At 48.6% G+C, this 24,878-nt stretch overlaps 2 protein-coding genes across 4 annotated transcripts in view; one reads left to right on the plus strand and one right to left on the minus strand.

Annotated features, from left to right (window-relative positions):
* Window positions 1–18,551, minus strand: part of LOC149336721 (uncharacterized) — a 98,116-nt gene extending 79,565 nt beyond the window's left edge. The window contains exon 1 of one of the 2 annotated variants that reach the window (XM_089553068.1): window positions 17,854–18,549. In XM_089553068.1, coding sequence (XP_089409194.1) covers window positions 17,854–18,006 — 153 coding nt within the window. In that variant the 5' untranslated portion in view covers window positions 18,007–18,549. Of the gene's footprint in view, window positions 1–17,853 lie in introns of both variants that reach the window. The other variant, XM_089553067.1, reaches the window with a different exon arrangement.
* Window positions 18,552–19,297: 746 nt separating this feature from the next.
* Window positions 19,298–24,878, plus strand: part of Oseg1 (intraflagellar transport protein Oseg1) — a 55,414-nt gene continuing 49,833 nt past the window's right edge. For both annotated transcript variants that reach the window (XR_016284319.1, XM_089553069.1), the window contains exons 1-3: window positions 19,298–19,456; window positions 19,928–20,158; window positions 22,211–22,287. Coding sequence is in view for 1 of the 2 variants with exons in the window: in XM_089553069.1 (XP_089409195.1) it covers window positions 19,398–19,456; window positions 19,928–20,158; window positions 22,211–22,287 (367 nt within the window). In the remaining variant the exon portion in view is untranslated. The remainder of the gene's footprint in view (window positions 19,457–19,927; window positions 20,159–22,210; window positions 22,288–24,878) is intronic.

The following is a 24,878-nucleotide window of genomic DNA, read 5'->3' on the forward strand; positions in this document are numbered from 1 at the left end:
GAGTCGCTTTGGGACGTTAAACCCCAATAAACCAATAAAATTAACCAACCAAACTACACTACACTACTGTACAACAATACAAGGTGAGTGTGCGCCGTACATCATGTGGTGCACGGAGACCTGAGAAAATGGCATTTTCACAGACAACTGCCAAAACCTTTTGCTGTCATTTCTTCCGAATCGTAGGGGGTGGTTTTTTTTTTCTTCTGCTATCCATAAAACAGCTTACTGTATCCAGGCTGTCGATTATACCGCTGGCAGCAGCTCGGGCATTCCGCCACGCTGAACGGTTTTAGCGAGTTGAGAGACGCGGTTTTAGTGGACCGCGGGCGCTCGACGACAGACGCGGGCTCAACAGAGACGACACGACGGTAACCGCGGAGGGACAGCGTAAGTACGTGCGGCAACCATCGGCGGCGACGACGACGAGGGACCGGGCGTGCGTCCAACGGGACCACCGGGCACAGCCAGGCAGCGGCGGGCGACAAGCGCGTCACACACTGCGTCACGGGGACGCCGGGCCGTGCCAAGATATTCGGTGACCGAAGCCAAACCTAAACCCAGTATATATACGCCGGGGAGAAAGAAGGGGGGGGGGGGGGGGGGGGCGACACAGACGGCGAAGCTAACAACACCGTGCGCTCGCTGGAAAACGAGCTTATAATGACAAAAAAAAAAAGAGAAAACGCAAACACCCAGCACACCAGGACCGAACGAGAGAAGTGGGAGCCAAAGCGAGGCCCGAGGGAACTAATAAATCAGGAAAAAAATGTGAAAATGGCGTCGTACGCCTCAAAGGGTTGTTCTACTGGCCCCTCTCTGTTGCTACACTATATGCATAGTAGAGAGCTCGCTGAAGCCAGGCGCTCGTTGCATTATAACGGCACTGTGCATACGTCACCGGAACAAGCTGTCTACTTTTTCTTGATTCCTCTTCACCTTTTGATCATTTTTTTTTCTCTTTTCGCTTATTCAGCGGCACGCAAAAAGCGGGATGCTAAAAGGCATGACACAAAAGCCAGGAACCGCGCTTAAATTAAAAAAAAAAAAGAAAATGAGCGGCGGTTTTCGTCTGCGTCAATGCGAGCCGGCCGAGCCGCGCGGCGTAGCGCAGGTTTTTTGTCGTCTGCGTCAGCGGAAGTTTCGTATCTCGCGTACATACCGTCCGTCTGTCAGGCACAATGGCGGATTTGCTTTACAAAAGCGAGCAGGTTTTTCGTCTGACCACCATCCTGTAGCGTCACATTGTATATTCTGGTAGCACCCACCACTTTTGTATGCCCTTTTTTTTGTGTGTGAGCGCATAAATATAGCACCTTCTCCGTTTGTATATTTTTTTAGCACCTCCTCTGACCTGCTGCATGCAAAGACCGCGTTTAGCGCCGTTCCTTTGTTTTTGTTCTTTTCTTTTTCTTACAGCCCTCTTGACGTCGAGAACGTTTGCAGCTCGACACAAAGCTGCGAATGCTGTCGGCGTTCGCGAACGCTAGGACCGTGACGTATGTCGTGACGCTAAAGAACGTCACAGCATGGGGGAGGGGAGGCGGGGTGGAGGGGTTCGTACTTAAAGACACGCATCCAAGACATTCGCTCAAACAAGTGCCATACCTATATTAATCCCTCCTGTTTACATTAGTCTGCGAAAGAAAACATCCAGCAATTATTTGCCCACCAATCTTTTCGTGGTCAGAATAATAATACTACGTTCAAACGGTTTGGTTTTTTTTTTTTTTCGAGGAAAGGAAATGGCGCAGTATCTGTCTCACATATCTCGGCGGACACCTGAACCGCGCCGTAAGGGAAGGGAGGAAGGTAGCAGTGAAAGAAGGAAGAGAAAAAGAGGTGCCGTAGTGGAGGTCGTAGTGGAGGTCTCCGGAATAATTTCGACCACCTGGGGATCTTTAACGTGCACTGACATCGCACAGCACATAAGCGCCTCTTGCGTTTCGCCTCCGGTTGAAAAGGAATTTTTTCCCCTAACCTGTACGTAGTTTGTTTGCGGTCAAAGTATCGCGCAGACATGGCGTACGATGGCAGGTTGGCAAGTTCTTCCCATAACCGCGTTCAATAAACACAATATCTGGACATACACAGCAACAGCGTACCAGGCGTCCTATAGCATTATGGAAATCGATTTCACGAAGCGTCCCCCCATTAGGTGCTCGAGGTGAACGTTCTCGAGTTCCCGGCGCCTTTACTGTCGAAAGCTTTTCAGAGTACCAGGAAGCAATCACGTCAAACTCTGCAGAGCAGTAACGGAAGGGCGGCAGACCATATCGCGGGCGGACACGCGCGTTAATAGCCTGCACTCTCTGCATTTACTTCTTGCGTCCTGCGTTTTAGAAAGTATTTATAGCGCTTATAGTTCGTCTTGCCTGAGGTCCGTTGCCATCGTCACGTGACCTCCCGTTACCTGCGTAGGCAATGCGAACGAGCGCCACTGCTTTTCCAAATAAAACGCGCTCTCCCCACCAATCTGACGTCCCACATCAGAAGACAGCCTATAGCAGCAGTTCATCAGCGCACCGAAAGGTGACGCGACAATCTGTAAAAGCTCCCGCTACGCTTTCTTTTTTTGTATATCACGTCCTTATCGTCCGTCAGAGTTTGCAATAGTAGGGAAAGTTCGTAACAGTAACTTGTAAAAGTACAGTGGAACGTCGCGCTACTTTGTGTAACATAGCGTTACATAGCGTTGTTTTACATAGCGCTGTCTTACATATCGTTATAGCGTTACTTCGTTACAGCCGTAGCTTCGTTATAGCCTGTGTTGACCAAGCTTCCAAGGGGAATCGTCATTCCTTCGTTATATCCATTATTTCGTTACGAACCGTTTCGTTATAGCGAGGTCCGACTGTAGTTAAGTAAAATGAGCTTGCGAGTTAGTTGCTTCAAGGAAAATAGAAGTACACGTAAATACGCAGCGCACAAACGACTGCAAGGACATATATTGTGCCTGCTGCCATTTCTTCGTGCCTTTCCAATGTCCCCGCCATACTTTCGCAGTTCAGGCTTCCTAGACAATATGTGATTTCATCCACAATGAAACTGATGAGTCGCAATTAATTGAGCGTCGCTGCGGCTTCGTATAGCGCATTTTTTTTAGACGATTCGTCAGCACAACGCGTGTATATATGAGCAAATTAATTTGCTCTCTGCACTGTACACTTCCTATCTACTGCCTTCCTGGCAAAGCTTGAAACAGAACTCTGCGCTTTAAGGATTAAAATTAACACATGGTCCGGGTATTACCAAACACGAAATATTGTTTACGTTACTGGGTTGATAAAAATGATTATGATGATTATGGTGGTGGGTTTTAATGGTTCTAGGGCATATATCAGGCCAAAGAGCTCCAAACAAAAGGTGAACGGTCAACTCAGGTTAATAAGATGCGATCGGTGTGTAGCTTCATGAAGTAATAAAACAGTGGTGTATAAGGACAAAAAAATTATTCGTGGTGTATAATGACTAGTGGATAAATTAAAGGGGGACATGCATATGCTTTAAAAGGCTAAAATGTTTCGGAAAACAGTTCTTTCCGGGGCAAAGCACCAGATGCGTTACAATAAAAGGTAAGCTCAGCCGTCGTCTCAAGAGAGAGGAAAAGGGCTGAGGCCCACGTCGGGAGGAGATTTCTCGTAAAAAGCCTACTTCTGATAAAAGTTTTAAAAACTCTTTTGAAAGAAAACATTGGACTGTCACCAAGAAAGAGGTATAAAAATGGCTAATTGCTTACTATATTTAACTAATCATTAATAAGACGGTTTCTTTGATGCTATATAGCATCTAACGAAGTTTGTTCTTGGAAACGCTGCGCAATAAAGTCAAGGACCACACAACAGACGGGACTGGCGCTGACTTTCAATTTTTCAACTTTCAACTAACTTAGCCCTAGTCCTGGCTGGTGCTTCGTCCTTATCTTTTTTGCGCTGTTTCCAAGAAACTCAAACCATCTAGCCCAAACCAAGCTTTAGCCAAGTTCGTTATTTGTTGTTTTGCAGTTAGCGCTTTTGTTCTGCTGCTTACAAGTCCACCGTGCTGCTTAATAGTTAATAGTTACTAACAGGAGGTCCGCATACAACTTCATGCTTTGGAGCCACCCTAATAAATATTCAGTGATGTACTCGACCCTGTTTACCGAATAAACGATCTTCCCGACCAAGATACCGAGCACCCGTATGAAATCGCTTAGAAAGATACGATAAAGCTACAAGCGTGTCCGAAATGCTAACACGATTAAGACGACGATGGCTCAGGCCTAAAGTGAAACGTTCCAAACTAGGATCTCCATAAATCCATATACTATGCTTTGTATAGCTCACATGGAAATCCACACGGATCTTGATTTGTTTTCTACGGCCCACATGGATTTCCGTACAAAGTCAGTGTTTCCGTTTGATTCGTAGAGCACAGACAGAACCTGTATAACGACTCAACGGGCAACACATGCAGACACCAACACGTCACGCACATCGTGCGGAAATTACGGGGAGACAACGCAGACATCAATTTATAAGAACGATACAGAAAACGCACGGAAAGCACTTCCGTGTATTTTCCACACCAAAAAAGGCCAGCGTTCTCATTATTCCGTACGCGCGACTCATGCGGAACATTTCAACAGGGTTAACGACCGCGACGCCAAAATGTCACGCCCTCTAGTATCCCAGTATAAAACACTCATTGCCGTCTGTCTCTGTCGCGTATAGAGGGTGGTGGTGGTGGTGAAAACATTTATTTCGAATGAACTGGAGGTATGTTTGGATCAGCCCGTAAGGGACCGATCCTTACAAACACTAGGTGGAGGTCCCTAGTATGGGACCCCAGTGGCGGTTGCCGCCGCCCGGGCGCGCCCGACTAAGGCTTGTTGGGCCTGTAAGTCGTGGCAGCCGAGCAGGGTCGCCTCCCAGTCCTCCCGGGTTGGGTTGGGGATGGGGGGAATAGCGGGGTTGGAGGGGCAGGCCCACACCATGTGATAGGTGTCAGAAGACACTGCACTACAGTGTGGGCAGCTGCCGCTAAAGGAGGGGTCAAAGTGTTTTAGCGCTGCCGGGCACAGCAAAGTATTGGTGAGAAGGCGGAGAAGGAGCCGCTCATCCGCCTTCTTCAGGCCTTTACATGGGCTAGGGTAAAGGCGATGACAATTTTGATAATATGTTGTAATATCTTTGAATGTATAGACCGGAATAAAATCGGGTTCCTGATCGGATGGGGAGGAGAAAACAGCCCGGTGAGAGAGCGCGCGGGCGGCTGCGTCTGCTGCCTCGTTTCCTACCAACCCCTGATGAGCAGGGGCCCATATGAGGTAACGGTGTGCGGGGTCCGTATCCCGTATGCAATTTTGATATATTCGATAGGCTAGGAAGGGAGTGCAGCCTTGTTCGACGTTCCGACAGGCCCCTCGCGAGTCGGTGATTATGTATTTTGAATTGGAATGTGAGGCCGCGAGAGCAATCGCGACCTCTTCTGCTTGTGTTGCACTGCGAGCTCTAAAAGTTAGGCCGTTAACTGTGTTGCTGTTGTGAACTACCGCGGCCGTGTACCATCCCCCATGGTGAGGGCCGGAGGCGTCCACGTAGTATACACCTGATTTGTTGCCATAATATCGGGCTAGCGCTTCCGCTCGTGCCAGGCGCCGACCATTATGGTCTTCATGTGACATGTTTGCTGGAAGAGGCCGCACGTGGAGGGCACGTCTCCACAGTTCCGGGATGCGAAACCTGTCTTCCATTGGAGGGGTGTGTTGGATATGGAGTCGAGCAAGAAGGCGGCGACCCGACTCCGTTAGCGACAAGCGCGTGTACTGGTTTGTAAGGTGCGCCTCCCGGAGCTCCCGGAAAGTATTCACCACCCCAAGAGCCATAAGCCGGCTGTTTGAAGTAGTGATAGGGAGGTCAAGGGCACGTTTAACAATTTTGCGAAGGATGACCTCAAGGGCGTCCTCCTCTTGTTTCCGTAGGTGGAGATAAGGAGTCGAATAGAGAATTCGACTAGTTACGAAGGCGTTTGCCAGCCGCAAGGCATCCTTACTTCGTAACCCACCGCGTTTGTTGGAAACCCGGCGGACCATGCGGCCCACCTGGTCCCCCACCTTACGGAGTTTGGCCAATGTAGTGTCTGACCGCCTGTGTTTGTGGATGTAGAGTCCGAGTACCCGTATCTCATCACTTTCGCGTATGGGACCACTCTCAAGAGAGAGAGATATTTTAGTTGTGCACTTCTGTGAGGGGCGGAGGTGCACAAATTCCGATTTTTGAGGGGAACATTGAAGACCGCAGCGGCGGGCGTAGCGGTCTACTATCGTCGCCGCTGTTTGCAGGCTGGTTTCAATGTCTCCTGTGCTGCCCTGCGTGGCCCACAGAGTGATGTCATCAGCGTACAGGGCGTGCTGCACGCCGGCGACACCACTCAGCTGGGCCGGCAGGTGCATCATGGCCAGATTGAAGAGCAGCGGGGAAAGTACCGCGCCTTGAGGGGTTCCCCGCGTGCCGAGTAGGTAAGGACCATGGTCTCTATCTTGAATTCGAATGTAGGATTGACGATCCATTAAAAATTGGCTTATGTATTGGAATGTGTTGAGGCCACAGTCGGTGTGACTTAGGTTAGTGAGTATGATCTCATGTGTTACATTGTCAAATGCCCCTTTAAGATCCAAGGCGAGTACTACCCGGTCATTATGGGGGCATTCGAGGGGGTCAAGGACTTCCCGATTGAGTTGCAGGAGGACATCCTGTGCGGATCTGTGTGGGCGGAATCCGAACATGGTGCTCGCAAAGACTTGTTTGTGTTCAAGATATGTAGATAACCGATCCCGCACCATCGTCTCCATTAGTTTGCCCACGCATGAGGTGAGAGAGATGGGGCGGAGGTTATCTGTGTCAATTGGTTTGCCAGCTTTAGGAATAAATGTGACCAAAGCCGTTTTCCATTCGATTGGCAGGGGGGTGTCCCCGCGCCAAATCGCATTTACGTATTCCAGGAGGGACTGGTATGCCAAGTCGGGAAGGTTCGTCAAAAGCTTGACGGTGACCTTATCCCGTCCTGGCGCAGTGCCCCGTTTCATTTTGGCGAGAGCCGCCCGCAGATCATGGAGCTGGAAAGGTTGATCCAGCTCCGTGTTCTCTCTGCCTGCATAAGAGTACGCAGATCCACGGGGGTCTTGGGCTGTACACAGATACTGGTCCCGAAGTTTCTGTGCCAGTTGAGTCGTGTTGCCAGGAAAAGCGTGCAGTGCTCGCTGCAAATGTTTTTGTGTTTCGGATCGTGTTTGGGTTGGGTCGATTAGGGCTCGAAAGAGACGCCACGTGTTTCGGCTGGACATTTGTCGCGCGGCCGTGTTGCATCTATCTACCCAGTTGGAGTCGGCGAGTTGGGCCGCGTACTCTGCCGCTTTCTGGGTAAGCTCGGCAATTCGAGCTTTAAGCTTTCTATTGTGTTTCTGCCGTCGCCAACGGCGGACGAGGCTGCGACGGGCTTCCCAGAGGTGTAGAAGGTGGTTATCCACGTCCGTGATCGCCTCTGAGAGCTGGATGTGTGTTTCATGCGAGGAAAGGTGTGCCAGCAGCTGTTGGGACCATGCTGTGTAGCCTTGCGCGGAAATGGGTGTATTATCAAGTGAGTTAAAATTTTGCCTGAATTTCGTCCAATCTGGGATATGGGCTTGTGTTCTTGGACGCTTGAGGGGGCGTGTGCGTAGTGTAGTGTTAATGATGCAGTGGTCGCTACCGAGGGTCTCCTCGGTGTTGAGCCAGTCTGCGTGTCGTATGTTGCGAGTGAAGGTTAAGTCCGGACACGTATCCCGTGTCACGGAATTTCCTAGCCGGGTTGGGTGGACAGGGTCCGTGTGGAGGGTGAGGCCCAACGTGGACGCAAGCTCCGCCAGCTTACGCCCGCGCGACTCCTCCTTGCGATACCCCCACTGCTGACTGGGAGCGTTAAAGTCGCCCACAATCAGCAGGGGATCGCGGCCCGCTACTCTTAGCGCGCGGCTAAAGAGGTCCGCAAAAGTCACTCGCTTTAGTTTGGGAGAGCAGTACACGTTGAGTATATGCAACGGTGGGTCCCTGCGGCGGACTGGTAGGAGGGTCACCATTACATAGAGGCAGATGCTCCGGCGATATAATGGGCGAATGCGTGGCATCGCATGTGCCTTACTTTTAGCGCGCTGCTGTGGAGCTGGATGTTTGAGGGCGAAATGTTATACCGGCGAAAATCAGACGCCACAGACGATGTTTGTTTGTTGCTGTACGCAAAGACCATAAGCGGAAATTTTGGACAAGCGCATTTTTCAACGGGGAATTGTTTATGAATCCAATCTTTTTCACATCTGTAAAATTCCACTATAATAACCAATACATCCGCAGAACGCCACTCGGCAGGATTGCATTTTTTTTTTGCTATTCACGTTTTAGCTAGTCAAAACCGTACCCTGATGGTTTCCTAATGACAGTCTTAACTACTGGATGCGAGCGACGGATAAAATTTAAAAGGACATTCCCATGCATCGGAAGAATGAACCATTACCTTCAATATTTTCACAACAGCTAGTAACTTAAAATATTCCACAGTATCCTTGCAATTAAAATTGATGTCCAAGAATCCTGGACTTGAGCGAGACCATAAACTGCACTCTTGTACACGTGCCATGACCTCCGATACATGAGGCCTCCGGAAATATATACGAGACACCGAGGGATTTAAAAACGGACAAGTACAAAAAAAAGCAGATATTAGAGGATTGGTAAAAGACAGCGAGAAAGCAGTTAAGCCAGGAAGGGAAGGAAATTGGTTTATTAGGGTTTAACGTCCCAGAGCGACTCAGGCTATGAAGGACAGAAGGAAATTGGTATGGTATGGTATGGTATGGTATGGTATGGTATGGTATGGTATGGTATGGTATGGTATGGTATGGTATAATATGGTATGGTATGGTATGGTATGGTATGGTATGGTATGGTATGGTATGTGGGGTTTAACGTCCCGGCGATGCACATGGGACATGAGGGGCGCCGTAGTGGATGGTTCCGGAAATAATTTCGACCACCCGGGGATCGGCACACCGGTTTTGGAGGACATTAGTAGGAGTTGTACCTAAAGGCTACCGGCGACAATTTGCACCAACCCGATACGAAGAAAAAGCTGGCAATTATCCATTGAATGACGAAAGGTAAATAAAAATCAAGAGCGAGCATAATGGAAATATAGATTACGACGGCACTGATTACGTGCTTTGAATGTGAAAGCAGTTTTTTCTTTTATTTATTTTCCCCTTCCTTTCCAATGATAGACCAACCCATTAGCATACAGCCGTAAGGCAACGCATATGCTAGCTTCACGTTTTTTCCGCCGAGAAGCAACCCGGTTTATAGTAGGATACAAGAAACCAAGGAAATAATTTCATTGCAACATTATCGAACCTCATGAGAAATGATAATGTTTATGAAGCACGTCACCATGAAATCTGGCACATTCCATCAGTGCGCACCAACTATGGAACTCAGTTGTTGCGCGTGAGATTGCCGTCTCTATTGAATATTCGCAATCCATAAAAAAAAATTCAGTTAGCTAAAAGCAAACCTAGAAGAAAGTCTACGTCTTTTCCTACACATTTTAAACTTTCATCAACGTGTCACTTTCTCTTGTTTTTCCTAACGTTCTTATTGCTCGCTTTGTTATCCTGTATTCACCAGTGCCTTCGTGCTGTCGTCCTCTGTTTGTTTTGCTTAGCTATTATCCACGTATCTGCCTTGCATCATTACCGAGAATGTTTTTACTAGTACATTGTGAATTGTTCGTCTTATTAATAACAGAATTGTTCATTTAGTTTTCAGTCATGACTTTTTTATGTTCTGAATTACAAATTTGCAACTGACGATGCCAAATATCATTTCTACATGTCTGTACGCACATGAATTGTTAAGGGGCACAGACCCCGTCAAGCTGTCGTCTTCAGATTTTTGTCTGTGCTCCAGACCTCTGTAAAGATGTCGAATAAAGATGAATGAATGAATGAATGAATGAATGAATGAATGAATGAATGAATGAATGAATGAATGAACTTAAAAAAACAGCAGTTGCTAACACTGGGCCGCGGTCCGCGGCGTCCTGTATTACTCCGATGGCCAATCGCAACTGTAAACGAAATCAGCTTGTTAATGTTTGACTACCTCAAACAATTCGTGAATAAAAATTGTAGAGCTTATAATTTTTTTCTTCTGATAAGCTACTTTGACACCATGGTGACGTCATCTGGGATTTTTGGGACCACTGCTGCTGGTCAACGTTGCCGATGAGCCATAAAATACATTACCAATGTCACAAGCTATCCCGGCGGCCCCGTAATTAATACGCCAGTTGCCCCAAAGGGGTCGCCACAATCTGCAAAACCCCGAAATTTCGGGCCTGGCTCCAGTGAAACGCGGAGAGCTTCGCAACCACTGTCACGACGACCGAAGAAAAATTTCCCACCGACTTCTGAGACGTCGGCTTGGCATAGAGACGGCCATTGATTACGCATAACCGGTGACTATTACATCCCCCCCCCCCCCTGATGCTCTTCACCGAAGGGAGCGCGGCAGTGACGTTTTTCGGCAACTCCGGGCGAAACGGGGCCAACTCTCTCCTCGTTGGCAAGCGGACAAGAAAAGACGCTGCGGCAACGTTTCGCGAGCATGAGTCACGGCGACGAGTCATACGAGCGGACGAAGCGTGGCTCCGACGCTAGTCATCGGGGGCACTTTTTGACGCACGTGTTGCGTCTTGTCTTACTTACTCCTGGGCCCGCATTCTAGAAGCGTCCACTCTGACACCCAGGTCAACTCCGTCCAGTTTTTCTTCTTAGTATGAAGACAGAGATACGGCTCTTCGTGGCAAAGTCGACGTTTGTTTGCGGAGGCAAAATATTTATTTCTGAGAAAATTGGATTTCAAAAAAAAAATTAACATGTTTTTTTTTTTTTTTCACTCTATTCAAACTCGCGACGTGAAGACCCAAAATGACTCCGTGACCACCGTTTGGAAATGAACGGTGCTGAATGTATAGCCTTATAGGTATCCGTGAATAAAAAGATGCCTCGATGCGCCCGCAGTTTGGTCGCGAAAAAGGCCGGTGGCAGCGACACGTGAATAGTGTTTCATTTTTGTTTTTACCCTTCTTACCCCACATACCAACAGCTGTGTTTTCAGTGAGACAAAACATGTTTTGTCATTAGAATGCGATGCAATTTATCGATATAAGCCAGCTCGAATTGCTCCCCGCCGCGGTGGCTCAGTGTTTACGGCGCTCGGCCGCTGGCCCGCGAAAGACACGGGTTCGATCCCGGTCGTGGCGGTCGAATTTCGACGGAGGCGAAATTCTAAAGGCCCGTGTGCTGTGCGATGTCAGTGCACGTTAAAGAACCCCAGGTGGTCGAAATTTCCGGAGCCCTCCACTACGGCGTCCCTCATAGCCTGAGTCGGCTTCGGGACGTTAAACCCCAATAAACCAAACCATTCCGATGGAGGCAAAATGCTAGACAGGCCTGTGTATACTCGTACATACGAGCGATGTCGGTGCACTCCAGGTGGTCGAAATTATCCGGAGCCCTTCACTACGGCGTCCCTCATGGCCTGAGCCGCTTCGGGACGTTAAACCCCGTAAACCTTAAACCAAGCCAAGTTCCAGCCTTTTATTCTCATATAGTATACTACCAGAGTCTTTCAAATCACTGAAGCCGATGGCACGGCAAGTTATTAGCTTAATTCATTAAATGCTTCGCAGTTACAGAGCCGATCGCTAGCACTTCCCTATAGTAAACGTTAGTCGCAGGGAGTAGCACCGATATTGGTATCCAGGCAGAGAAATTGCCCCAATAAAACCGCGGAACTACACTGGCTGCAAGCCAGACTAACGTATCTATGTTTTCCTCCGGCATGATATTCGTATTAAAATGAAAGCACAGCCGCTGAGACAGGAAATGAAGGAATACGAAAGATACACGGGACAGATAGGGCGTTATCGCTGCGGATGTCAGCGCTGGATGACGCATGCACCATAATGCGCTCCCCTGTCCCACACATCTCTGGCATTTCCAATAAACTATCGCTCGTTCTATTTTCTTCTTATTTGTATCTTGTCCACAGTCCTATCTCGCGCTTGTTCGGTAGACGAACTAATACGTCACAGAAACAGCTTTTTTTTTTGCGTGCGTGCGTGCGTTGACGAAATGATGCATGTGTAATGTCACGTGCAGATCTGCTGTCCCTAAAAATGTTGACAAACAGGACTAAACGGATGAGAACATCCGCTGATACGGGTGCACAATAATCCATTCCTTAAATTTTCAATGGAGAAGAAAAAAAACAGGAGCCAGGAAATTGTTTGAAAATTGGTTTTCGAGGAAAACAGATGGCGCAGTAATTGTGTCACATCTCGGCGGACACCTGAACCGCTAAGAATAAGGTTTGGTTTGGTTTGGTTTATGGGGTTTAACGTCCCGAAGCGACTCAGGCTATGAGAGACGCCGTAGTGGAGGGCTCGGGAAATTTCGACTACCTGGGGTCGAAATTTAAGGGAGGAAGGTGATAGTGGAAGAAAAAAAAGAAAGAAGTGCCATGGTGGAGGTCTCCTGAATAATTTCGACCCCCTGGGGAATTTTCACGTGCACTCGCAGCGGTGGCTCAGTGGTTAGAGCGCTCGGCTCAGAGGTTACGGCGCTCGGCTCAGTGGTTACGGCGCTCGGCTACTGAGCCAGAGTTTCTGGCTTCGATACCAGCCGCGGCGGCCGCGTTTCGATGGAGGCGAAACACAAAGACGCCCGTGTGCGGTGCGATGCCAGCGGCCATGGCCTGTGTTGAATTTTAAGCTTGCTCGAAGAGTTAGCGTTGTGTTCATCTGGATGCTATAGAATTTCTTCGGGTCGCCCTTTTCCGCCTTCTTTATTTGTGCTGCAGTTTCATTATAACTGTATACTATGCACGCCTGGTCTTTTTGCGCAGTAAGTTCTCGAATGCTTGTCGAACTCTACTGAGAAATGCCATTAATACAGTTCCACAGACGACCATTCCACTGCGACACAAGTACAATAACAGTGGGGAAATGTAAGGTGCAATAACTTTCATTCTCGGTGGACACCTGAACCGCGTCGTAACGGAGAGGAGGAGGAAGGAATGAGAGAATGAAAAAGAATCGCCATAGTGGAGGACTGATTAATTTCGACCAGCTGGGGTTCTTTAAAGAGTGCTGACAACTCACAGCACACGGGCGTGTTTGGGATTTCGCCTCCATATCCACAAGAAGCATATATGTATACCAGCATCGCACACATGTACAAGGTCAGTTTCTTTTATAAACCTCTTTTTCTATGCGAGACCTCGACAGAGGCAGCGAGCCGCACCCTGCATAGTGTCTCGCCACCTGTTTTCACAGGCGACAACTTTAACGCTCCCGGCGCCTCGTCGGCTATTCACCTCGCTGACAACGGCAGACGGACAGATTCCACAACGCTCCTGTCGCCCCTCTGAGCACAAGACAATGCCGCTAGTTGGGGTAAGGTATACCTGTATACGTATCAACCCGGGGAGAACGGCACCTCTGTCCGGAGTTCGCCGTACCCTGTCCATTCCTCCGACCTCTTCCTAGTCCGAACCAACGTTTCTAGATAAAGACAGTTGGAAAACTCTGTCCGGGTATGCGGCCCCTTTCTGTCGCCGATTTCATCTCAAAGAGATGCGAGCGCCATCTCTTGGGTGGTGGGAGTACCGCGTTTGTTTTCTATGGCCTCCGTGACCACCTCAAGCATCGGTACTTTAACATCGCGCTTGATCTCAGAGGCCACGATTTCTCTTCACCGCCGCGGCGCCCATTGGCTCATTGCATTGCGCCCATTGCGCTCTACGTCTGGGGTACGTGAGGTAAGGATGCTCGAGGTTGAGCTTTTGGCTGTAAATATCGGAAAAAATTGGAAGCCCTTCTTTCCGCGGTTTAGAGAAACATGACGTACCGATTGCCTCATCGTAGTTTATGTTGATTATATTATCTAAAAACGTTGAACTGGGAGTAGCAGACGACGCGGTCATCCTAAAGCGACCGCAGCGCCACCGCGTAGACGGCGATCGCGAGGGGCCGCTCGGCTCCCTGGCTCGCCGGCGAAGTTTCCCAACTGTCTTAATCTAGAAACGTTGGTCCGAACTGTACAAAGCCTCGAACGGGCATCGTTCCGCCCGTTTTCGCCCAGGGAAGATTTCGCTCCCGATTTCGCTACGGAGCTCTCGCAGGGCGGACGCAGCATGCACAGCGAAGCGAAACAGCGCGAACAGAAGAAAGAAACCCGCAAGACGAGGCACAAAGTCAGCGTCGCCTATTTTTGGCTTTTCACGCCCTCTTGTCGGCGCGAGCACAAGGGTCCGCGCTACACGAAGCCAGCAGACGACGGTACACAGCTCCGTAGCAGACGACGTCGTACGCGTAGTGCAGACGACGACGCGGCCGTTCGCAGACGACGCGCGCCTCGCGCTGCAGCAGACGACGGGACAGCGCTTGACTGACTGCACAGCGGCCGCGTTTATTTACTTTTCTTTTTCCCTTTTTTTCTCGTTTCCCCGCGCTAGCGAGGCGTCACGAGCAACGGTCCATAACGAATAGCGGCTGTTCCGACGAGCACGAGCGGCCTGCGTTTAATCAATCTTTCGCGCGGGCGGCGCGCTGTCGCGACGCTGGTAAGACAAGAGGGTCGCCTGTTCGCGTCCGTAGCGTCGCGTCACTAGATCTTGGAGAAACTGCCCGTCCCTCGCATCTTGCCGCCCGTTCCCTGCTTATTTACTCGAATGCGCGTTCCCCCACGTCAACCTTTTTATTTTTCTTGATTTCGGCGCTAGAGCGAGCGTACACACAGTGCATGCCTGACGTTCTCGCTGTCACACAACCATGCCCTCTAGCAGCAACAAGCAGTTTCTTCCCACAGCGACCCGTTTGTTGAACTTTCGCGTGAAGCTCATTCCTTTTCTTCGCTTTGTGTGAGCTTTTCTTTCTTTTTTTTTCCATCATCACGCAACGTTCTTCCGAGCGCAATATCAATTCGTCTGCTCTGCACTGCACAGCGAATCCATCAGTCCACGAAAGTATGATGCCAACCACGCGTGCTTCCTTTCCGATGCGCACGAAAAGGCGCTCCGTATGACTCTGCAGACAGATGTCTGCAAGTATGCAAGACACCCTTCACCCGGGACAAAAAGAACTGCAGGAAGGAAGGCGGCAAGCACGCATTCGGCCCACGCACTGGACGCTGATGAAGCTGCCGTCTGTTTTTGCCGAGCGCGAGCAGACGAGCAATAATCGTCGTCGTCTGCTACCCGTCCTTCACTGCAGAACGTACGTTGCTTCTGCTGCAGATTTTCCTGTTTACTTTGCCTTTGAGGCTTTCTCCGGAAGCAATTGGTTAATGGTATTCCTTACGCGGTGAAACGTTGAGCGGCATGAGGCACACCGTATAGTGGAGTGCACCGGGCACCAGTTATGGAGCTCCGCTTGGCCACTTCGCAAAGGATAAGTGACGTTCTGCAACTTCTTGTTTCTCTTCTAAATCCGTGATTACGCAGCCGCTTAGCCGTTCGTATCATAGTTTCTTACTATTTAGAAACTCTATGGCAAAGGACAGGGTTAATTGGAAAGACATGGGAGAGGCCTTTTGCCCTGCAGTGGGCGTAGTCCGGCTGATGATGATGATGATGGTTCGTATGAATAGTACGAATGCAGCAGGTGGCGCGACAGTCTGCTAACAGCCAAATTTTGGCCCAATCAGAGCGCCATCATATGTTGATATACGGATCCTCAAAAAGAGCTGTTGGTGCACTCATGAGGGTAGTTCTTTGCCCATGGAGTATGAAAAGTACACCATTTTTTTCCCCTTCGTCTTCGCGCACAGCGTGCTCGCACATATGACCGTCATTCACCTTTTCCCCTCCACCCTTCCCATCCCGTCGCTTGCCGAACTCCAAAGGTAAATGGGTGCCGCCGCGGCTCGGTCATCGTAGTCGGCAACAATGAAGTAGAAAATGACCGCAACGCGCGGAAAGACAGGCTCGCACACGCGGTCCTTCTGAAAGCACAAAGAAGCCCCGGGCACCCGCGGCAACGACGAGTTTGCCGCAGTCCACAGGACAGAGACAACAATCACGCGACATGGCCGCTGACCCCGGACAAAAGAGGCGCTCGTCGTCGCCACTGTCAAGGCCAGAAACGAAGAAGACAATAGCGCCCACTTGAGAGGCAAACGACACACGCAACTCGTGGAGGAGACGACAAAACTGCGCCTCTTCCTGGAAGCATGCATGTACGCTGTCCAGCGGCAAGTCAAGGGCTCCTGGTACACGGTCATTGGGCTCTTTCTGGCCTAGAGGTCAGTGTCTAAGGGACGTTGCTCCTTGCGCCCGTTCGCGATGAGCCTCTTGGACTGCGACAAAAGAGAACTCGAACAGCTGCTCGGTCCTGTCTTTCGAAATGGACGAAGCCTCTCAAGCTTCAAAGCCTCTCTCGGCACTCTTAAGAACACCAGCATCTGAAAAAATAACCACGCACGCAGAAGAGGCTGTAATTTGCGGACATCTGCCCACTGTCTTTCTTTTGAAAGGACTATAACGCCCTGCGGTGGGGATGGAGCTCTTTCTGCCCTCAATACGCCTCTGCCACGGCCCGCACCGGCGAGTTTCGTGCAAGCTCGGATCTCAGAAGCGGTGGGCGCGAGCAACAATAGCGGACTCTCGGCAGAAACGACGAGGCAGCACGACACACGGACGAGAAGCGAAAGTACCGCCAGGTCGAGGCGAAGGAGAATCCGTGGGCTCCCCACGGAAGTATATGCCTATGTACAAACGCACGCACAAAGCCAGAGGCGATTATGCCAGCCCGGGAGACCTTCAGCGCTCTACGCAACAAGCGCAGGCGTGCGCGCAGGTAACACGTATGCGTTACGGCGCCGAGACACCCCCGTGTATCCCGTCACGGCCAAAACGACGACGCTCACGCCCAACGATCGAAGACAGCCCGTTGGCGCAAGTTACGCTTCCGCGCCGCACGGAACGTCGCTGCCTGCAGAGAGCGGGTCTCAAGTTTCACTTGTGCCGCTCTAATAGCTTCAAGCGGCTTTCGCCGAGCACTGTCAAGTGCCATTAAGCCGACGACTGCGATCGGTAGCGTCAAGCGAAACAATCGGTCGTTTCAGACCACCGATACGCTACACAGATGATTGACGCGGATGCGACCGCACGGCAAACGCACTTGATTGTTTCAAATTGGTGTCGCCGTCGATCTACACGTGCCAGACACGACGCAAATGAATTCCGTCTCGTCTATGCTTGCGGGGAACGGAGGGGCCTACGTCGTCGGATCAAGGTTGGCCAGCCGCGAACCGCTTTCCGCCCTACAGATCCGCTGACACCTCGCGATCGACGGTGAAAACGGGAACACCGACGACTGCCGCATGGAAATGAGGCTTGCGCAATGATAACGCGCAGCTCTCGCCCGTAGCGAGCGCGTACTCGGTAAGCAGCATTCGTGTCGGGCGAGAATCACACGAAAGACGCGCCTGTTACCTACTCGCAGTCGAAAGAAATCAAATAGAAAATAGAATTCAAATAGTAAAAATGGAAATGCCTAGCGACAGACCAACAGCTGTTGCCAGGTGTGTCGTCTGCTTTTCCAGGCGTGTTCGAGTTTGACGTATCGATCACAGGTGATAAGATGAAATTCGAAACTGACGCAACACTATGTAGTGGTATAACAGCTAAAGCTGCATCAAAGAGGAAACACAGCAATCTACGTGCGAGCAAACCGCCGCAGTTGGCGGACGAGAGAGAGAAGCGCTCGTGCATGACTCACCTCCTGGTTTGTCGCCCTATTAATGGCCAGTTGCACCTTGCCATAAGTCCCCTGTCCTAGCTTGCGAATCACCTGGAACCGCTGTTTCAACTTGTGCTTCTTCTCAGCCTTTTCCTCGGCCGGAGGTGGTTCGACGTTTTGCTGTACCACCATGGTCGTGGCTTCGCTGTCCTCTCTGGAGTGGACGCCCGCGCGCTATTTCACTTTTTGAATCCCGATCAGCGTCGGCGAGCAGCGCGCGACATCTGACCTAAGCGCGCACACCGAAGCACCGTCGCAGAGACGACGACACGCGGGGTGGGAAGATGCTGGGATCCTCGACGCTCTTGACGTAGTAGTACACACTCCGGATGAAAGGCTGGGGCATGTGGTCGTTCACGTAGCACGTGCAGCGGGGGCTGTTCGATTATGCGGAGCGCGTGGTAGCGCTCTGGCGGTGGTAGCGACGGCACAAGCGCGACGACAACGACGAGCAACCGTCGCGGCAGCACGCTGCTGTCACCGAGCGACGGAGGAAATAAGCGGTGCCCACCGCTGCCTCTCCGGCGCTAGGCTGCGGAAGGGACGCTGCGGACGACGTCATCGCCGAAAAGTGATGCTAATTTTAGCGGCCCGATCTCATGTTACGAACTTAGCCCAGTGATCGCCCCAGCCTCAGCGTCCGCCCGTTCTTGCACTCCAAAGTCTGTGGTGCTGCGACTCCCAGCGGAATGCCCTTTCCTTCCTCCGTCTCTCGCTCTCGTTTGGGCGAAGGGTGCACTGCTCGGCGCGACCAACCGATCAGCCGCGCACCTGTCGGCTGCTCGTCTCGGCCTTCGCAACTGTGAACGCGATCTCCTTTGACAACTGCCTTAGTGCGTCCAGTTTTCGCTCATACTGAAGGCAATCACCGTCCTGTGCTAAAATAACGCTCCACACCCAGTGTCAAGTCGTAAAAGCCGTAAACTAGTTCGTATGGTTCGGCAAGGTGCCGGTGCGTACGTTGTGACTGAGTTCGAATTTGTTTTCTCGCTGAATCAGTTTTGCGCGCAGTGGTTTGAGGGGCTTGAAAAATACAGAGTAACGAGAAGGCGATTGTCTTTCGAATTTTGTGACCTACATGATTACGCGTTTCAAGCGAATAAATTTTGCTTAGTCGCGGATTCGCGAGCGGCGTTTTGTTTTTTGCTTATCAATTAATCTGTTCGGCTTTTCTCAGTGTGGCCAAGGAAACTTCGTTCTAGGCTGTTTCAAAAAAAAAAAATTGAGCGAGTAAAAAAATTTTTGTTTAATGGTTTCTTTTGTGCTTAAGCTGTAACAGTTTCTTACACCAGTAAATTTTTAAAAAAATATTTTTATTAACGCAGTTAGGCGTGTGTTTGGTACCTGTCTTTCACTTTGTGGTCTTAATTCCTTCGCCCAATCGCCATCATGATCAACAATTATTGGCGTCACCATGGCGACAGTCACCAAAACGTGTGTTTTGAAGTCGCGTTTTCTGTCACGATGTGACGATGTAACCATCTTGGACAGAAATTATCCAAGTCTTCACGCTGTCTTCGACGATGCGGGCTGTTGCGCTGTGGGTGGACAAAGTCCACGACCGCGAAAACAACGAGCAATGGTAAAAACGGCACGCGTTACTCATGTCACCGTCGATTCGCAGCCCCAATGCATCGCGCAATACACAATAATCTAACGCAATGCCTTAGGAGCCTGTGAATCGCCCCTTTTCGAACTTTGAAAACAAAATTACCTATGTGCTTTATATTTAATGTGCTTGGCGTCCTTAGTTCTGCAAATGTTTAATGAGTTGAGTCGTCATGAGCATCGAACAGGGGCAATCTCGTCATTTGACCAACCATTCTCATTTAGGCACGGTTTCCTTTAGATTACCGATATTTAATGAAGCCACTGGCTGTGAACACATAAATGGCTTCTCGTCCTTTGACCAACCTTCACGTATGAGCAGTGTCCTTTAGATTTGCGAAATCTTAATGAAGCCACTGGCTATAAACACGTAGATGTTCAGACATAAGCTTTTACCATGCAGTACGCAGTATTTAATGCAATCGTTTGCGAACTACCCCCACAGCATTTACGACCTGGCCTTCAAGCCAGACGGCAGTCAGCTCATCGTGGCAGCCGGGACACGCGTCTTGGTTTACGACACCTCGGACGGCGCTCTCGTTCAGCCGCTGAAAGGTCACAAGGATGCCGTCTACTGCGTCTCCTACGCGAGGGACGGGAAGCGCTTCGCGTCGGGAGGTGCCGACAAGCAGGTCATCATCTGGACATCGACCCTTGAAGGCATTCTCAAATATTCGTATGTACAGCACGCATCTTCGTCGGAAATTGTGCTTGGTATTCATCCTGACAGCATGGGGAATAATTTAATGAAAGGAAGACTCGCCATTGTCTTGTTTGCGCGCTGCCCACCCTGTTTGCTTAGTTTTTAATTTTGCTAAATACCTTGCTGGCCGCTTTTCTAAAGCACGCAATTCCTGAAAGCATTGTCTGGCACGTATCAAGCCTTAAAATGTTTGGTTTTGTGAATAAGAAATAAGCTTATTCACTAAACCAAAAATTTGTCCATTTCTGATGCTGTCAAAGACGCACTAAAGAAAGTTTCAAGTGACGGAGAAGGATGTGGTTGTAGGCCAGGTGGTAGGACACCGTGAGAAGCAAAACCGCAAAACAGGACGGGCTCAGAGGCAGCACATGCATCTGTTGTTCACACAGACTTGAATGTATTACCAGATTTTTCTTTGCCCATCTTTGCACTCGAATGATGACTTGGACATAAGTGAACGTGGATTGCCATATGAAATTCGCCTATGCTCAGTAAATCATTTATAATGAAATCTCTTCTCCATGCAGTTTTGGTTTCAGTATCCAAACGATAGTTGTGACATCATGCGTAGGTTTGAAATCACACAAGGGACATAAAAGCTACAATAGCTCTTTGTTCACTTGCTGTGAACTTCTTGAGCAGGTTAGCATAAGAGTTGGAGCAAGTTTAAATGACAGAAGCAGCGATTTATTGCAATTTTTTATGGCTGACGTGATCTCATACCTACTTCTAACGCCAAAACCATCGTTCGGTTGCTGAAATGAAGACCAAGATTGTATGGGAGAAGAAATTCAATTATAAATTATTTAATGAGCATAGCAAAATTTCACACAATGCTCGATGTTTACTAATCTCTTGCACATCCCAGTCAAAAAAAAACCATTGGAACCAATTGGACATTCCAGTTGGAACTAAATGGACATTCCCATTGCTTCCAATTGGATTTCCCAATTGGAACCAATTGGTTCCAGTTGTGTTTTTAGCCCCTGACCAATTGGATCCAACTGGACTAGCCAATTGGACCCATTAGGCCAGGCAGTTATTTGACCCAGAAAATATTCACAAAATATGTTACATTCATTGAGAAAGGTAGCTAAATGTTTGAATAATATGCTCTAGGATCTTGGATGAATATTTCTACAACTTAACACATTGTAATGTGCATTAGGAAAACTGATTTATGAGGACTGCAGGGAGACACTCTGCCTAGTGCCAATCAACATTTTTCTACGGAATTGAAATTAACATGCTTTTATGGAAATCAAAGCCAACAGACACACATGCATCACACACAAGCAACACTGCACATTCAGGCACTCGTAGCATACATTAGCTCAATATGTACATCCAGAGAACACACTTCTGCTCCAACTTATATACCCAATTTATTAGGCTCTCATGCTGGGGCCGGTAGCGCTTGCCCACTGAGTGCAGTTATTTAATTTAATTTCAGCTCCAGTGGTGGTGTAGGTGATGAGTACAATTTATTAGGCTAAGCTGCTGATAGCTCTTATTGTAAGTACCATATTAGTTCTACTTTTTTCGTCAAACATGCAAACATTCATTGGATAAATTGGGTGCAGTTCGGCGGACCAATTGGATGCAATGGGTAAGACCAATTGGGCTCACCAATTGGAAATCCAAATGGTCCAATTGGGTAGTCCATTTGGACCATCCAATTGGAACACCATTCCAATTGGATCCAATTGGAAACTGAACTTGTCCAATTGGGACCCATTGGAAATCCAATTGGTTCCAATGGTTTTTTTGACTGGGATCATTTGAGCCCAGAAACTGACTATGGTGTATCATACTGACAGTGTGTGGGAAACAAAGATTGGCCACCACATTGAGACCCATAATTCAGCAGATGGCAACACGAACTTGTGCATGCCCTTATCTTTTCTTTCTTTTTAGATTAGCGAAACCAACAGCGCCATAACCTCTGCTAGGATGCGCGGCTGATTAAGTGCTATGGATGAACAAGTGTCTGATGTTGCCTTTTTTATATTTATTTTTCTACAGGCACCATGATTCCATCCAGTGCCTCACCTACAATCCACTCACTCACACACTTGTCAGCTGCTCTTGCTCTGATTTTGGTGAGTGTTGATCATATTTCCTTTGACACGCCAATGTCACTAAAATACGAGGTCTGTTAGAAAAGTATCCGACTTTATTTTTTTTTGCGAACACCTGATGGATATGAGACAAGCGCGCTTGCATCAGGCGACCTTGAACCTTCATGCGCATGCATGAATTTTTTCCCGCCTGCCGATAGCGTCAGTCGCTGGGAAGCAGCGTTTGAGTGAGGCAGTGTGCAGTGCTCTCGTCGGTTTTTTATTGGAAGGAAAATGGCGGAGTGAAAGGAGCAGCGCTACTGCAACAAATTTTGCCATAAACTTGGCGACAGCCGAGTGGAAACCATTCGAAATATTCAGACGGCTTTCGGTGAAGATGCTATGAGCAGCACACAGTTTAAGCAGTGTTACAATTGTTTTAAAGATGGCCGCACATCGGTGGAGAACGAGCCACGCTCCAATCGGCCATCAACATGCCAAAATGACCAGGTCATTGCCGAACTGAACGCTATGGTGATGCGGGACTGTCGCGTGACTATCCGAGAAATTGAGGAAGAGGTGGACACGAGCAATTTCTCCGCACATTCTATTATCACCGAAGATTTGGCCATGGAGAGAGTTGCGGCGAAATTCGTGCCGAAGCTGCTCACGGTGGAGCAAAAGCAGCTTCGTGTTGAAGTCTCACAGGACATGCTGGATTCCGCAAACAGTGACCCCGACTTCATCAACATCATAATCACTAGTGACGAGTCTTGGGTGTACAGGTACGACCCGGAAACCAGATCCCAGTCGTCAGAGTGGAAGCATTCCACGTCACCAAGACTAAAGAAGGCCCGCCAATTGCGCAGCAATGTGAAAGTGATGCTGACTGCTTTCTTTGACACCCTCTGTGTGGCAGACCACGAGTATGCACTCTACAGGGTCAAACAATGACCAAAGAGTACTACAGGGATGTCCTCCGTTGCCTACGTGATGCTGTGCGGCGCAAGAACCCGGAGCTGAGGTCAACAGGAAATTGGCGCACCCATCGTGCCAATGCTCTTGCACATTCCTCGCACTCGAATCAGATTTTTTGGTGAAAAACCAGACTCCTGTAGTTCAACAGACTCCTTACTGTCCTGTTATGGCCCCTGCGATTTCTGGCTGGTTCCCAAAATCAAAAGGCCATTGAAAGGAGCGCGATTTCAGACAAGGAAGAACATTATGGCTGCAACGACAGCTGAGCTAAACTCCATTCCGAAAGGGGCCTTTTTGGAATACTTCCCACAATGGCAGCACCGCTGGGAGAAGTATGTGGAGTCCCGAGTACACTACTTTAAAGATGACTAGGTTTGCAACGCTCCAGTTCTGCAAGTTTTTTTTCAACGGCCAAAGGTCGGATACTTTTCTAACAGACCTCGTACATCGAAGTGAACGAACCATTGTCACCTGTCATGCATGTTTTTGTAACCATGAAATGTTTGCACTTTGGGTTACTTTCTCTCCAAATCCTGTAGTTCTTTATGAGTGTAAGTCTATTATGATTTATAGTTTGCAACTGATCTGATACTTTTATGACTTAAGAATGCGTCATCGCATTTGTAAGTAAGTCGGCAGAATTTTGAAATGCAGGAAATGTGTGCCCCTGAACGCTTTATTATTTTCGTTTTACGTTGGCACATTTAAGTAAAACTTTGCTTCAGCGCTGTGACTTGAAAGCCGTGTTGTTTTTGTTCATTACATGTCCAGGAAAATGTCTAAAGAAATATAAATCAGTTCTTTATATTGAGTGGTTAGTTGAAATGTTAATTCCACATCCTACATTTGTGACTATAAGGAAGAGAAAAATTAATTGAAAAGGAATAGCGAGATAGCCTCCAGCCATATAATAACACGCTTCAACACCTCGGGGCTAATAAAGCAAGAATGTCTCCAGGAACTAAGGTGGCAGCTGTCTTATAGTTTAAATACTTAGTGGTGCGGGCTGGGACACATTTTCCTTTTTTCTTTTTTTTTTAGTCCCAATATAATCTATGTCTTATAGTTGTCTCATGCTGTATGCAATGCAGAAAAGCAACTTATACGTCCGCTTCTAACTGAGCCTGCAATCATAACTGGCACTATAACAGCAAATTGAAAAGTTTGGATATGTATTCTCTTTTTTTTGTATGTGTATTTCAAGGGGCTTCGTCTAATCATATATTCCTGTTTATACTGAACTGAATAAAAACTGAGTCAAAAACTTGGCACTTTATGATCTGACTGCGGCAAGGTATTGGCAGCAAAATAATTACTTTTCTAGCATTCTGTTTACACTGATGCTCAGAAAATTCGTTAGATTCTCATATGCTGTAAAATAGGACTTCAATCTAAAGATTTTCAATTTAGTGGCTAATTACTTGATTAACCCATTGTCTTTCAAAGCCATCGGATTGGCGCCTATGGAAAGCAGGGCCATACTAGCAAAGTAGTCAAGAGGATGGCTCGTTTCTTTTAACGGTTCTTATAGCTTCCCCGAGATGGGGCACTATGACAAATTTTTGGACGGATGTTGGATACTTTGCCGACAGCTGGCAGCAGTGAATCCATCTTTTCAAAGTATTTTTGTTTGCATCTGTTGATAATTCAGTTCG

The sequence above is a fragment of the Amblyomma mixtum genome, chromosome 7 (assembly GCF_055824585.1).
Source record: "Amblyomma mixtum isolate Tamu chromosome 7, ASM5582458v1, whole genome shotgun sequence".
NCBI classification, from domain to species: Eukaryota; Metazoa; Arthropoda; class Arachnida; order Ixodida; family Ixodidae; genus Amblyomma; species Amblyomma mixtum.